Source organism: Hemiscyllium ocellatum, chromosome 25, assembly GCF_020745735.1.
Source record: "Hemiscyllium ocellatum isolate sHemOce1 chromosome 25, sHemOce1.pat.X.cur, whole genome shotgun sequence".
Classification (NCBI taxonomy): domain Eukaryota; kingdom Metazoa; phylum Chordata; class Chondrichthyes; order Orectolobiformes; family Hemiscylliidae; genus Hemiscyllium; species Hemiscyllium ocellatum.
In genome coordinates this window covers 8,975,837-8,992,561 of record NC_083425.1, presented here as the reverse complement: position 1 = coordinate 8,992,561, position 16,725 = coordinate 8,975,837, and the positions used below count along the sequence as shown (strand labels likewise).

At 40.0% G+C, this 16,725-nt stretch overlaps 1 protein-coding gene across 14 annotated transcripts in view; it reads right to left on the bottom strand.

Moving 5' to 3' along the window:
• Positions 1-16,725, bottom strand: part of bptf (bromodomain PHD finger transcription factor) — a 152,647-nt gene that overhangs the window by 93,116 nt on the left and 42,806 nt on the right. For 9 of the 14 annotated variants that reach the window (XM_060844739.1, XM_060844746.1, XM_060844740.1 and 6 more), the window contains exon 4: positions 13,964-14,044. The exons of the other annotated variants lie outside the window; for them this stretch is intronic. In XM_060844739.1, the coding sequence (XP_060700722.1) occupies positions 13,964-14,044 (81 nt within the window). The remainder of the gene's footprint in view (positions 1-13,963; positions 14,045-16,725) is intronic. 14 annotated transcript variants of the gene reach the window in all.

Here is a 16,725-nt window from a genome sequence, read left to right as displayed (position 1 = left end):
CTGGTGTCAGCCAGGACAGTAGAAGTATAACTGCCTTGGTCTTTTTCTAGCTGTCAGCCAATATTTCCATTTGTGATCAATGTCAGAAATTCTTGTTCAATAACCTACCAAACCCATTGCCAATGTTCACACAAATAATGAATGACTAACTAGTCGAGGTTCTGGAGCCTGTTACTGTCCACACATTCTGTTGTTTGTTTTACCAATTTCTGTATTCACTTGTGTTTTTTTTTGCTGTTGAGGCAAAGTTTTAAAAAGGTGTGGTGAACAGATTTGAGTTTTTGGACCAAAGGTTAACACCAAAAGGTGAAGTTTTTTTTCCATATCATATTAATGTAACTCAATACAAAGGATAACACTATATTATGGAGCCAGAAGATATGATCCAATCCTGCAATCACAAACAGTTTTTTCCACTTGGAAGGACAGTCACATCATTCACAATGTCGCTATTGCAGAAATCCTCCTGGTCAAAGGCAACAAAATTTGAACACTGCTTCCTAAAATAAAAATAAATTGACAGTACAAATTAAAGAGCTTGTGGAAAACTAGGAGCAGTAACAACTGCTAGACTAGTACAGGTAATTCAAATACCCAGGTAATCTTCTGGGAAATGAGATTAGAGTCCTACCATGACAGATGGCAGAATTTGATTTCAATAAAAATTTGGAAATAGAAATCTAATGATGACCATAAAGCATTGTCAATGGTTGTAAAAACCTATTGATTCACTAATATCATTTTGTGGCAGAAAACTAGCATCCTTACCTGGTCTGGCCTTCATGGAGTTGCCACATAATTTACTGAGTACCAACCATGAGAAAGCCAAAAAGGAATGAAACTGGGCAGACTCCCTGACTTCAATTAAGTCGCTGGAAACAACAATGACAAACATAGTCCTATCAACCCTCCAGAGCCCTACTTACTAACATCTGGGAGCTAGTTTCAAAACTGGGAGACTTGTCTCACAGACTAATCAATCCTGACATGATCATACTAATGGAATCATGCCTTACACACAATGTCTGAGACATTGCCATCATCATCCCTGACCACCAGAAGTGGAACCACACTGATATGCAGCTGACTGGGAGTTGGCCGATGTGAACCGAACCAGCCACACAAATACTGTAGGTGCAACATCAGATTAGAGGCGAGAAATCTTACAGCAAAATAACTGACCTCTTGACTCCCCAGAGCCTATCCACAGTCTATATGGCACAAATCAGGAGTGCGGTGGAATACACAACACTTACCCAGACAGGAGCAGCTTCAACATTCAAGACAAAGCAATCCCTTGGCTGGCATCACATCCATAAATGTTCACTTCCTCTACCATCAACACTCAGTACACGCTGCAGCTACAACTGCAAGGGGCCCTGTAGACATTCACCAAGGCTCCTTAGACAGTATTTTCCAAACCTATAACTATGACCAACTAGATCAGCAGATATATGGGAACACCATCAGTAAGTTCCCCTGGAATCCATTCTCAACACGGACTTAGAAATACATTCCTTTAATGTTACGTAGTCAAAATTCTGGAACTTAATCCCCAAAACTGATCAATCAGTACTCTTCCCATTGGAGAAAACTCCAAGTGAGCAAGGGCACAGAATGTGCCCTGGGAGACTGCACCAAGAGTGACACAGCGGCACAGTTGAGCCCTGAAGTACATAGCTGCCAGAGTCAAAAGCAGGTGGTGAGGGAACCAAGAAAGAAAAATAATACTTGACTTCATCCTCAGGAGTCTGCCTCCCAGAGCTGCAGTTGTCAGGACAGTATCAGTAAAAGTGACCGCCATACAGTCCTTGTTGGCACAAAATCCCACCTTCTTATTGAGAATACCCTCCATTGTGTGGGAGCAGAGTGGCACTCCATATAACTGGAAACTTCGTGGCCAGATATAACACCTACTTGACCATTCAGAAGTCTGAAGTGCAGAGACTTGGGAGTTCTAGTCCATGATTCTTTCAAGGTAAAATTGTAGGTTGAGTCAGTAGTTAGGAAGGTAAATACAATGTTGGCATTTATTTTGCAGGGACTTAAATATAAAGTCAGGGATGTACTCTATAACGGTCTGGTCAGGCCATGTTTTGAGTATTGTGCACAGTTCTGGGCTCCCTATCTCAGGATGGATATACTGGCCCTGGACCAGGTTCAGAGGAGATTCATGATAATGGTCCCAGTAATGAAAAGCTGAACATATAGGAGGAACTTTTGACAAATTGGAGTCTATACTTGATGGCATTTAGAAGGATGAGAAGGGATCTAATTGAAACTTACACAATACTGAATGGCCTGGACAGAGTGGATGTTGAGAAGCTCTTTCCATTGGTAGGACAGACAAGAACCTGAGGGTACAGACTTAGAATAAAGGGAAGACCTTATAGAACCGAGTAAGGAGAAACTTCTTCAGCTAGAGAGAGTGGTAAATCTATGGAATTCACTGACACAGGCTGTCGAGGCTAGGCCATTGAGTACATTTAAGACGGAGATAGCTGGGTTCTTGATTGTCAAGGGGATCAAGGGTTATGGGGAGAAAGCAAGAGAATGGAGTCAAGAAACCAACCAATGGTTGAATGGCAGAGCAGATTCTATGCGCTGAATAACCTAATTTCTGCTCCTATATCTTATTACCAAGACGGGGGAAACCAATACTGGCTCAATCCCTAAAAGTGAGTTACCAATCTGGTGGAGTTACAAGAGTACTTGCATACTAAACAGCACAAGCAGCAAGTGATAGACATGCTAAGCGATTCCACAATCAACACTTTCAATGGTGCAAGACAGCAGAGTTTAAATGTGGTCATGAACGTTGGTGGAAAATTAAACAATTCACTGGATGAGGAAACTTCACAAACATTGTCATTATTAATAATATGGGGCTCAACAGTCAGGTGCAAGTGATAAAAATGAAGCATTAGACAATAGACAATAGGTGCAGGAGTCGGCCATTCAGCCCTTCTCGCCTGCACCACCATTCAATGTGATCATGGCTGATCATTCCTAATCAGTATCCGCTTCCTGCCTTATCTCCATAACCTTTGATTCCACTATCTTTGAGAGCTCTATCCAACTCTTTCTTAAATGAATCCAGAGACTGGTCCTCCACTGCCCTCTGGGGCAGAGCATTCCACACAGCCACCACTCTCTGGGTGAAGAAGTTTCTCCTAACCTCTGTCCTAAATGGGCTACCCCATATTTTTAAGCTGTGTCCTCTGGTTCGGCACTCACCCATCAGCGGAAACATGTTTCCTGCTGCCAGAGTGTCCAAGCCTTTAACAATCTTATACATCTCAATCAGATCCCCTCTCAGTCTTCTAAACTCAAGAGTATACAAGCCCAGTCGCTTCAATCTTTCAGTGGAAGGTAATCCCTCCATTCCAGGAATTGACCTCGTGAACCTACGCTGCACTCCCTCAATAGCCAGAATGTCTTTCCTCAAATTTGGAGACCAGAACTGCACACAGTACTCCAGGTGTGGTCTCACCAGGGCCCTGTACAGCTGCAGAAGCACCTCTTTGCTTCTATACTCAATTCCTCTTGTTATGAACAATTTGCAACAATCCTCAGCCAAGTGGATGATCCATCTCAGCCTCCTCAGAGGTCCCAGCATCATAAATATCAGTCTTCAGTCTACTCGATTCACACTACATGTAATATCAAGAAATGGTTGGAGGCACTGGATACTGCAAAGCCTATGGACCTTGACAGAATTATGGAGATAATATTGAAGACGTGTTTCACAAGTTGCCCTGGCCAATGCCTTGCTGTTCTAGTACAAGTCTAACACTGGTATGTACCTGATAAATGTGGAAAACTACCAGGTATGCAAAAACACAAGATATACACAAAAACAAGGCAAATCCAGCCTGGCTAATTATTGCCTCATCAGTCTACTTTCAACCACCACTGAAGTGATGGAAGGTGTCATTAACTTTGCTATCAAGCAGTATTTGCGAAACAATAATCTGCTCATTAATGTTCAGTTTGGATTCCACAAATTCCAAGGCTACTCAAGTCCTGGCCTCATTACAGCTTTAGTGCAAAATCTCTCCATTGGTTGGTTTGAAACTTGGCACGAAAGATGATGGCTATGGTTGTTTGAGATCACTATCTCAGCTCCAGACATCTCTGCAGGGGTGGCTCAGGATAATATCCTCTGCCCAAGCATCTTCAAGCTGCTTCATCAGTGATCTTCCCTTGCTGATTATTGCATAAGGTTCAGCACCATGTGACCCTAAGCAAAACCTGAACAGTGTCAGTTTGGGCTTATAAAAGTCAGAGGAACCATTCATGCCAAACAATTGTCACCATGAGGAAACCTAACCATCATCCCTTGACGTTCAATGGTATTAGTGTCATTAAATACCATTCAGTCATGATATTGGCGGGTTTCCACTGACCAGAAACTGAACTGAGCCCATCATACAAGTTTCTAATGAGGAATCTTTTAGCACTTCCTGATTTCCTGAGACCTGTCCCATTCACCTACAAAGGTACAAGTCAGGAGTGTGATGAAATACTCCTTACTTGCCTGGATGAGTAAAGCTTCAAAAATACTCAAGCAGCTTGACACCTTCCAAGGCAAAGTAATCCTTTTCATTGTCATCTTATTCATAAAATTTCACTCCTCCACTACAGATGCTCTGCAGCAAAGGTGTCGCAACTACAAGATGCGCTGCAGGAATTCACCAAAGCTTTTTAGACAGCACTTTCCAAACCTGCTTCCATCTCAAAAGACAAGGACAACAGATACATGGAAACACCAAGACTTTCAGATTTCCTTTCAAGCCACTCACTATCCTGACTTGAAAATATATCACTGTTCATTTAGTGTTGCAAGAACCCAAAACTCCCACCTCTTCCTCCAAGAAATTGACTGCAGTTGTTCAAGATGACATCTCAAGGGCAACTGGGGTAGACAGTAAATGCTAGCCCAGCCAGTGACACCCACATCCCATGAATTTTGTTTTAAAAAGCAACTAGTTTAAAATGCATTTACGCCATTTTTGCTTCAGTACTTAAGGCATAAATACATTCCAATCATGTCACCTCAGTGAAAGATAATAATTTGTTAAAACTATCCTCAAAAATGAAAATGCTAAATTTAATATTAAATTAGAAAGTAGTTAGGAGATAAGTGACTAAAATATGCATACTGTGTTGCTTTTAAATTGGTCACTGCAGAAAAATGGCTGCAATTCAGAAAAACATAACCAAAATTTTAACTATTGATTTCATTTAAACACATGATACTTATAAGATTGACAAAATAAGCTGAGCTACAAAATGTGATTAAAATACTATTCATTTTGAATTATAATATTGTTCTGATATTCAGGGACTAAATTGTCTAGTTAAAATTGCTCAAGATGAAACCCAAAAGATCAAGATAAGCAAGTTTGATTTCGTCACAAATACAACAGAAAATTTTTTTTAAAACCTGTATCATATAAGAACCAGTCTCCCCATGGAGAAAACTTTTTCTCAAAATGTGGAAATCTTACACTTGTAAAATAACACTAACAGGACAGAACAATATCATCCTGTCAGGGAGGCTAATTCAAGATAGATTATTTGTGCAATTCAAGAGGACAAAAGGGATAAAAAGTATAAAATAGTTTCTAAATGGACTAACTTTACATTTTCAAATTTTGTACTTTCAAATGTTAGACCAAAATCTTAAATTAGAGAGAATTTGGAGGTTTACCTTTCTTTTTATTTTGGGCACCCACCAGCATGTCACTAATGCTGAGTAAATGGTTTCTGCCAGTTCTGTACCAATTAAACTTTGCATCAAGTCACTAAGTGGTAAATTACAACTTCTGAAAACAAATGACCTATCTGAATTAGCGGTAAACAAAACAGCTTCCCAACACACATCAATGCTGAACAAAAACTCCATGCAAAATTACACCTGCTAGCTGGAAAATAATCTACAAAATCATCAGATATTGGAGTAAAATTAGGCCATTTGTCAGAGTGTCTGCTCCTCCATTCAATGAAACTATGGCTGATCTGACAGAAAAATAGAGTGAGAACTGTCTTCTCTCTATAACCCTCAATTCCCTTACTAATCAAAAATCTATATTCATGACTGAAATCTATACTTCCCAACATAGCCTCAGCAGCTGTCTTTGGTTAAAAAATATCCACAGGCTTAAAGATACCCTTACTGTCTAAATATACGACATTTACTGGTTCCACTTTATCTACCCTACTTGTTACCTCAAAGAGTGCTAATAACTTTGTCAGATATGACTTCCCCTTCATGAAACTATGCTGACTCTGCTTGACTATATTGGGTATTTCTAAATGTTCTGCTTTTATTTTCTTTGTAATAGACTCTTAACATTTTCGCAATGACAGATAACACCATAAGACATAGGAGTGGAAGTAAGGCCATTCTGCCCATCGAGTCCACTCCACAATTCAATCATGGCTGATGGGCATTTCAACTCCACTTACCCGCATTCTCCCCGTCGCATCAAGAATTTATCAATCTCTGCCTTGAAGATATTTAGCGTCCCAGCCTCCACTGCACTCTGCGGCAATGAATTCCACAGGTCCACCTCTCTCTGGCTGAAGAAATGTCTCCGCATTTCTGTTCTGAATTGACCCCCTCTAATTCTGAGGCTGTGTCCACGGGTCCTAGTCTCCTCACCTAACGGAAACAATTTCCTAGTGTCCACCCTTTCCAAGCCAGGTATTATCTTGTAAATTTCTAATAGATCTCCCCTTAATCTTCTAATCTCCAATGAATACAATCCCAGGATCATCAGCCGTTCCTCATATATTAGACCTACCATTCCAGGGATCATCCGTGTGAATCTCCGCTGGACACGCTCCAGTGCCAGTATGTCCTTCCTGAGGTGTGGGGACCAAAACTGGACACAGTGCTCCAAATGAGGCCTAACCAGAGCTTTATAAAGTCTCAGTAGCACAACGGTGCTTTTATATTCCAACCCTCTTGAGATAAGTGACAACATTGCATTCACTTTCTTAATCACGGACTCAACCTGCAATGTTTACGTTTAGAGAATCCTCGACTAGCACTCCCAGATCCCTTTGTACTTTGGCTTTATGAATTTTCTCATCATTTAGAAACTAGTCCATGCTTGTATTCTTTTTTCCAAAGTGCAAGACCTCGCATTTGCTCACGTTGAATTCCATCAGCTATTTCCTGGACCACTCTCCCAAACTGTCTAGATATTTCTGCAGCTTCCCCACTTCCTCAGTACTACCTGCCTGTCCACCTAACTTTGTATCATCGGCAAACTTCGCTAGAATGCCCCCAGTCCCTTCATCCAGATCATTAATATATAACGTGAACAGCTGCGGCCCCAACACTGAACCGTGCGGGACACCACTTGTCAGCGGCTGCCATTCCGAAAAAGAACTTTTTAATCCCAACTCTCTGCCTTCTGTCAGACAGCCAATCCTCAATCCATACCAGTAGCTCACCTCGAACACCATGGGCCCTCACCTTGCTCAGCAACCTCCCGTGTGGCACCTTATCAAAGGCCTTTTGGAAGTCTAGATAGACCACATCCACTGGGTTTCCCTGGTCTAACCTACTTGTCACCTCTTCAAAGAATTCCAACTGGTTTGTCAGGCACGACCTCCCCTTACTAAATCCATGTTGAATTGTTCTAATCCGACCCTGCTCTTCCAAGAATTTAGAAACCTTATCCTTAATGATGGATTCTAGAATTTTACCAACAACTGAGGTTAGGCTAATTGGCCTATAATTTTCCATCTTTTGTCTTGATCCTTTCTTGAACAAGGGGGTTACAACAGCGATCTTCCAATCATCTGGGACTTTCCGGATGATAGCTAATGAACCTTTACTTATCTTAAGCATGAATAAGCATTTTACAATGGCAGTTTTCCAAGTCTTTGTGACAGTTCTAGAAGCGAAGGTTCTTGGAAAATTATTGCTAGTGCATCCACTATTTATAGCTACTTCCTTTTAGGTTCTAGGATGCATTCCTTCAGTTCCAGATGGGCCTCATGAGTACTTTTACTCAAATGAAAGTTAATGTATTGCTTCCTACCTGGCTTTTGTCCCTTAATTATTTAACATTTTTTGGAAAGTTTAGTGTTTTCTACAGTGAAGACTGATGTAAAGCTCCTACTTAATTGCTCTGACATTTCTTCATTCTTCATTATTATTTCCCAGCCTCATTCTCTAAGAAGACTATCATTTTGGCCTCTCTCTCTCTCTTCCTGTTTATATATTTTAAGAAGCTCTTACTATTTATTTTACTATTACTTGCTATTTTTGCCCTAGCTTATTTCCTGCCATTTTTGGTCATTGATTTTTTTTTTTAAATCTCTCAATTCTCTACCACTAATCTTTGCTGTATTATGATACTTTTTCTTTCAATTTGATACTATCCTTAACTTAGATAATTAACTCTTCGTGTATTAGGTATGCTGTGTTACAGATGTATAACAGTCATAGAAGTACAGCACGGAAACAGATCCTTTGGTTTAATTTGCTCATGCTGACCAGGTATGCAACCTAATGTAGTCCCATTTGCCAGCATTTGGCCCATATCCCTCCAAACCCTTCCTATTCAAGTACCTATCCAGATGCCTTTTAAATACTGCAATTGTACCAGCTGCCACCACTTCCTCTGGCAGCTCATTTCATATACACGCCGCTCTCTGCATGAAAAAAGTTGCCCCTTAGGTCTCTTTTATATCTTTTCCCCCTCACTCTAAACTTATGCACTCTCGTTCTGGACTCTCCAACCCCAGGGAAGAGACTTTGACTATTTATCTATCCATGCCCAGCATGATTTTATAAACCTCTGTAAGGTCATCCCTCAGCCTCTGACACTCCAGGGAAAACAGCCCCAGCCTATTCAACCTCTCCCTGTAGTTCACATTCTCCAACCCTGACAACAACCTTGTAAATCTTTTCTGAACCCTTCCAAGTTTCACAACATCCTTACTATTTTTGGCATGTGAATTTAAAATAGAGACAGATAGATTTTGATCAATTCTGAGAATTCTTTTTTAGAAAAGTTAAAAACCTCAATGAGTCATTTGGACAGTGACCTAAATGTATCATTTCTAAGATATATGAGTGCAGTGAAGTGCCTGGGAGAACCTCTGCAGAATTAATGGATACAATATTTATATTGATGAGTTTATGACAGTAGGGCAAACACATTAAGGCAATTAGTTGAGTTTTGACAGTAAACAGAAGATTCATGGATACTGATGGGGGAATGGCCTCTCAGAGGAAAGCAACAGCCAAATTCTTTGCCCAATGATTGGTTCTACTAAACAGGAGGGGTGAAGTAAGTGCGGGAAAGCTATAGTAATAGCTATAGTATAGTAATATCAATTGTATGGGGAGTACAAAGAAGTTTGTGCAACCGCAATGGTATGGTATGTTGCTTCCCAGGTGCATGGGTTAAGGATATTTTTGGAAAGAGTACAGTTCATTCTGGAGTGAGAGTCTGAACAGTCAGTCAGTGGTATAATGCATATTGTCACCATCGATACAGGTTTAAGAAAAAACAGGGATGAAGGTCTGAAAGCATGACATAGGGAGCCACAGCTTCACCATTCTCCAGCTGAAGAAATCCCTCATCTCATTTCTAAAAGGTCACCCCTTCAATCTGAAGCTGCACCCTCAGGTCCTCGTCTCTCCTAATTATGGAAACATCTTCCCCACTTCAATTCTATTCAGGCCTCTCAGTATTCAGTAAGCTTCAGTCAGATCCCCCCACTTCCTCGTTCTTTTAAACTTCACTGAGTATAGACGCAGAGTCCTCAGCTATTCCTCAAATGACAAGAGTTTCCATTCCTAGGACAGCTTATGTAAACCTCCTCTGGGCAACCTCAAACACCAGCACACCCATCTCAGGGCTAAAACTTCAAGATATTAGTCTAAACATAGCCTTTTACAGCATCAGCAGTACAGCTCCATTCTTGTCCTCTCAAAATCAATGTTAACACCGTTTTTGCACTTTTAACTGCCAAATGAACCTGTATATTAATCCTGAGGAAATTCTGAATGAGCACTCAAGTCCCTTTGTGCTTTAGATTTCCAAAGCTTTCTCAGTTTAGAAAATAGTCTACACCTCTGTGCTTCCTAACAAACAGCATAATCACACATTTTCTGATACTGTATATGTCATTCTTTACACTTTCCTAGCCTATACAAGTCTTTGGCAGCCTCTCTTCCTCCTCTCACTACCTGTCCTTCTACTATCTTTGTCTCATCTGCAATCTTAGCAGCAATACCCTCATGTCCCTCGTCCAGATTTTGTTTGAGGTATGACACAAACAGTTGTCCCAATATGGATCCCTACAAAACTCTATTAGTCACTGGCTGCCATTAGAAAAAGACACCCTTATCCATCCTTTATGCTTTCCGTCAGTTAGTCCATCTTCTGTTCATGCCAGAACCTTTCCCCTAACACCATGGGCTCTTATTTAACAGCCTCCTGTGTGGCACCTTGTCAAAGACTTCCTAGAAATTTAAATAGGTCACATCCATTAGTACTCCTTTGAGGTGGTAATGAGCAAGTTAGACAAAGATTTCTAATAGATTTGTCAAGCATGACGTCTCCTTAATGAAGCTATGCTGGTTCAAACCTATTTTTCAATGCACTCCCATTTACTCAACAAGCTCATCCTTAATAATAGACTCTAAAATCTTAACTGGCCTGCAGCATCTTGTCTTGTCTCCCTCCCTTCTTAAACAGGGTGTTATGTTAGTCATTTTCCAGTCCTCTGGGACCCTCCCTGACTCTAGTAATTCCCGAAAGATCACCAGCAATGCCTCTAAAACCTGCTCAGAGCCTGCAGTGATTTATCAGTCAGATCTTTCAGCTTCCCCAGCGCCTTCTCCTTACACTCATCTCTGTCCCCACAAACCCCCACACTGCAGTGATAATGTTGGGGAAGACACTAAACAGGAAATTAGAGATGTAAGCAATAAAAAAAGTAAAACTCGAATCATGGGAGACTTGAACTGTCACATAGTTTGGGAAATCAGATCAGTAACAACGCTATAGAGCAGTGGTTCCCAAGCTTTTCAGTAACATGGCACACATCAATGAGAGAAACAACTGCACAGCACATTACTTGCTTCATATCACTCAATTTTACCCTTTGGCCACACATGTTTAGAATAGTCATGTTTGAGGATCAAAAGGCCGATACCAAGCTTTTAACTTGATTAAGTTTCACAAGCTTTATGCACTGTAATTTTGATTGGGTGGAATATTACTTAAGATTAAATGATGTTTATTTTGCATTGATTCCATTATCGAAAAGTGAGACACTGGAAAAGCACAGCCGGTCAGGCAACAGCCGAGGCAGGAAAGTCGACATTTCGAGCATAAGCTCTTCATCAGGATTTTCATTAGCTTTGCACAAAATTTCATAGCATACTCGTGGCAGTGCACACTGGGTGATCGCTGCCTTACAGTAGAAATGCCTGGACTGTATACAAGCAGGTTATACAGGTTAGCATTGACCAGAAACTTAATTAGACATCCTAATAAACATTGTGGTTTCAACAACAACTCAGGAGGTTGTGAATGCTACAACAACTAACTGATCAACTGACTTGAACAAGCTTGGAGAAAGTGATGACTGCAGATGCTGGAGATCAGAGCTTAAAAATGTGTTGCTGGAAAAGCACAGCAGGTCAGGCAGCAAAGGAACAGGAGAAAGTGAGAACATAGTCACTTATGCCCGAAACGTCAATTCACTTGAACATCGAGAGTGGAATCGGAGTATGACAAAATACTCTTCACTTGCCTGTATCACAACAACGCCAATAACAACTGAGAAACTCAATCATCCAAGGTAAAGCAGCCCAATTAATCAGCACTCCAACTATAAACAGTATTTAATCCCTCACTATCACCAGTGTTAGGAATCAAAGCCATCTTCTAGGTGCAAGGTACCAACTTGCTAAGAGTACTTCAATAGCATCTTCAAAAATACAACCTCTTCCATCAGGAGAAACAAGAGGAGCAAGCATGTGAGAACATCAAAGCCTCTGATTTCCCTCCAAGTGATCTACCATTCCAACTTGGAAATATAGACCATTTCTGCAATACTGCTTCCTCAAAACTTAGCTGTTCACAACCAAACAGCACTGTGATTATATCTACATTAGAAAGGGTACATGTGAGATTCACCTGGATTTTGCTTGAGCTGTAGCAATTCAGCCACAAAAAGAGACTAAATAGGCTATGGCTGTTTTCTTGAGAACAGGGAAGGGGAAGGGTATCTGATCAAGGTATACAAACTTTGAGGGGTGCAGACAAGGTAGATGTGGAGAAGCCTTTTCCTTAGTCAAGCAATCAATATCCACTGACAGAGTTTTAAATTGAGAAGGAGATTTAGATTGAATTTGAAGAAAACGTCTTTCATCCTGAGGATTGTAGGTGTCTGGTACATATTACCTCAAGGGTGTTTAGGGAAGGAACCATCAACACAATAAAGATGAAACTCCTGGGCATACAAGACTACAGGTAAAGTATTGGAAAATGGGATTGGAACAGATGAATATTTGATGACTGCCACAGACACAATTGGTCGAAGCATCTTTTTCTATGCAGTAAGAACTTTATTATGCTAAGGACTCCACATTGCATCAGGAAAACTCACAGCTCCTTCTCAAGTACAATTAGGGATTCACAATCAATCTGTAATTGCCTTGCCATAACTTGACATGAAAGAAAGGGTCCAATATTATTTAGCTACTGATAAATGTTAACTTTGCATGCCCTCAGCTACTTCAATAGCTTTCATAGTTTCAAGGATTTATCTTCAAAATTAAAATGGATGATCTAACTTCCAATGGGTTCAACTATTAGGCAGTTGGTAGCATATTCACTTTAGTAAGGAGATTGTAGCTTAAAGTCCCACTTAAGAAACTTGAACACTAAAACCTACCAGTGCCATTCTCAAAGTCTGCTTCAATTTCAGGGCTGTCATCTTTTGGATAAGATATTAAACATCTATCTATGGAGGATAAAATACAGCATTGGTCTGAAGAGCAACGATGGTGCTTATCCCAATCATTCAGTCAATATTTATCCCTCAACTGATCAATCCTTAAATCAGTATTTTATTATTCACCCCTGTTGTGAAAGCTTGCTGGCTTGCACATTTCCTACATTACAAAAGGATCATTCAGGCTTGCAGTTTGGCATATCTGTATGCATTAAAAGCTAAATGCATTAATACACAGGGCCCTGCTCTTTGCAGACAGAAATTACATGAGTACAAACTGCCTATTGTGATGTAGCAAAATAGATGACATCCATTCTCTGGTTCATTTCTCAGAGCAATGCACAGACCAAAGTTAATTTGCCCTGTTTAAAAGTTAAAGCAAACATGGTGGTTAACAGTCAGTCATCATTAACTGATACATTCTCCAAGACAACATTTCTACCAGAAGAGATTTTCCAAACAATCAGCACTTTCCTATAATTGCTCTTTTTCATTCATTTTGAAATTTCTTGCAAATTTGCCTGATGAATGTAAAACAAAAAGCTTAAAAAATATGTCCTTTATACAGCTATACTCAAGTTCTGTACTTCCAAACAACTAAAGTAACTACACTTCAAAACACTATCCGCTTTAAAGTACTTTGGAACATCTTAAATGGTGAAAGGTGCGATATAAATGCAACTGTTAAAAAGCTAACAGTCTTTTCTGAACATTGCCCAGTTATCTTCCAGACATTAGTTCAAGTCTTACTACTGTGAAACTTTGCTCTCTTCACCTCGACTTATTCCCTCACATTAAAAAAAGACAAAATTCAAACAAAATTCAAGTCATTCCTTGCTTCATCTTGGGGGAAAAAAAACATTCATTGTGGCGCATGGCCAAGTGATCAAATGATCATGCCAAAATAATTTGCAAGTAACCCAATGCTCTCAAGATTAGTTTGTAGAGTGTTGCCTACCGCCTTGTTGCGTAGGAGCTTGTTTCAGAGTTCCCACAACCTGCAATTCTCCCCAGCCTGGCTCCATGGAGTCCCCAATTCCTAAATGAACATGAAAGGGGAGAAAAGAAAACTATTGAAGAAAAAACAAACTGGAAACAAAAAGAATAACTAACCTTTGGGGGAGTGAGATAGGTAAAGGAAGGATGCGGACAATATAAGTTTCAGAAATGTTACAAATAAGATTAAGGAACAAAATATTGGGGATAATTAATAAAACTGAAAGAAAACACAATTAAGATAAAGATTCATGAACAAATTAAGTGGAAAATACCAGAGTGCCCAGCTGCCAAACCCCTTAAGCTTTATCTAGGCCTCACCAGGCAAATCTCATGGCAACGTTAACATTCTTCCATAAATCCTTCAAGGCATTCCTATTAAGGCCAGTCTTGACCTTTAAATTCTATCAACATTTTCAGTAGAGAACTGCTGCAACATTTCATCTTTAATGGCAATCAATTCATTAAAAATAAAGTTTACTTCAACTCTAGCTTGGAAAAATATTTCTTTCAAAGTAGGGTTTTTGAGTTTACAGGACATGTGGCCATCCAAAGCAAAGCTACTTTGACTTGGAATCTGACAATGAGCATATTAGACCTGGAGACCACTCAAGTCACAAAAGTGAATGTATTTATATTCACTCATGTTCAATATCTGGAGTAGTCTGTTAAAAATCACACATCACCAGGTTATAGTCCAACAGGTTTAATTGGAAGCACATTAGCTTTCAGAGCTTCGTTCCTTCATTAGGTGGTAGTCTGAATTCACTCCAGAGCCACATGTATAGAAGTATGGTAGAATTTGAAAGGTGACAACACCTCGGTTAAACTAATAACAGACATCCGGCTGACGAGAATTCTCCAGTTCCAATCTCATATGAGGCTACATCTGATCTCTTAAATTTACCTACATAAAACCTAATGTATAAATTTAAAAACTTAGAAATACCTACTACTTATGGTGTTGGATAGCTCACTGGAGCATAATACCATTTTTTTTTCGTTGTGATTCAGTTGCCAATACTGTCAGTGTATAAAAGTCATGGGTTGAAGTTTCACTCCTTGACATAATCTAGACTGAGACTCAGCACCATGCTGTGCAAAAGCTGCATTGTCAAAATTACATAACACTTTTCAGATGAGACACCTAACCAAAGACCAATAGGTGCAAGAAAAAATGAAGTTTCCAAGGACACTATAGATGTTCTCTCTATTGGCTGATCTAATATTTACGCTTCAATCAACAATACTAGAATGGATTATCTACTCATCACATTGGTGTTTGTGGAACCGTGCCACATACAGTTTGTCTGTTGCGTTTCCTACATTACAGCAGAGATTGTACCAAAAACTACTTCATTCCCCAAAAAGCACTTTAGAGTAACTGTGAATAACTGAAGCAGTGAAAAGAGCTATATTAAAGCTTGACTTCAGCATTTTATTTAGAGTTTTGGAGCGAGAGCTTAGCTATCCAGGGCAGCGTTAATTACGCATCCCTCATTGCCTTTCAGAAGGTACTGGTGAACCACCTTTTTGAACCATTGCAATCCATCTCATGTAGCAGGTCCTGCAATGAAGTTAAAGAATTGCAAAACACCTCCAAGCTTGGGTTTGACTAAGAAGGAAACTTTAAAACTGTAGTAATCTGATGCAGCTACTGTCCTCGTTCATCACCTTTTTATTCAGGTGGTACAAGTTGTAGCTTTGGAAGACACCCGCGAAAGGAGTCTTGATATACATCTGCAATATGTCTTATAGATGACATACTGCTGCCCAACCCAGAATTTTATCCATTCTTGCATCATATTAGTAAAGACTGCTTCAATATCTCATACACAACAATGCAATCATTGAACATCCCCATTCCTGAGCTTCTGTTGTGGCAAAGGTCATTGAAGAACAAGATAGTTTTGGCTAAGACATTACTCAAAGGAACTACAGCAGCATTGTTTTGATGCTGAAGAGACTGGTCTCCACCAACCAAAAGCATTTTTCTGTATTAGGTATGATGGCCCTATTATCAGTGATTTCAATTTTATTCAGGCTGTTAGGCATTGCCCTTAATCAAATGTTACCTGTATTTCAAGAGGAGTATTGCTTTGAAATTATGCTCTTTTGCTTAAGTTGCGATCAAAGCTGCAACATTATCTGGAGCTGAATGACTCAGAAGACTAGCTAACACTGTCAAGGACATGGATGTAGGTTTGCTCATTGAGCTTGAAGGTTCACTTCCAGATCCTTAGTTATCCTACTTGGTAGGATCTTCAGTGACTCAGTCGAAGCACTGCTGAAAATTCCTGCTTTCTATTAATATGTTTGGGTGTCCTTGGGTTGGCCATGTCATTTCCTATGGTGAAGTCACTTCCTGTTCCTTTGCTCAGGGGGTGGTAGATTGAGTCTAACTCAATGTGTTTGTTGAGAGTGTTCCAGGTGGAATGCCGTGCTTCTAGAAATTCTTGTGCATGTCTTTGTTTGGCTTGTCCTCGGATGGATGTGTTGTCCCAGTTGAAGTTATGTCCTTCCTCATCTGTACATAAGGGTACGAGTGAGAGAGGGTCATGTCTTTTTGTGGCTAGTTGGTGTTCACGTATGCTGGTGGCCAGTTTTCTGTCTGCTTGTGCAACGTAATGTTTGTAAGTCCTTGCACAGTATTTTGTAAATGATATTAGTTTTGCTTGTTGTTTGTATAGGGTCTTTCAAATTCATTAGCTGCTGTTTTAGTGT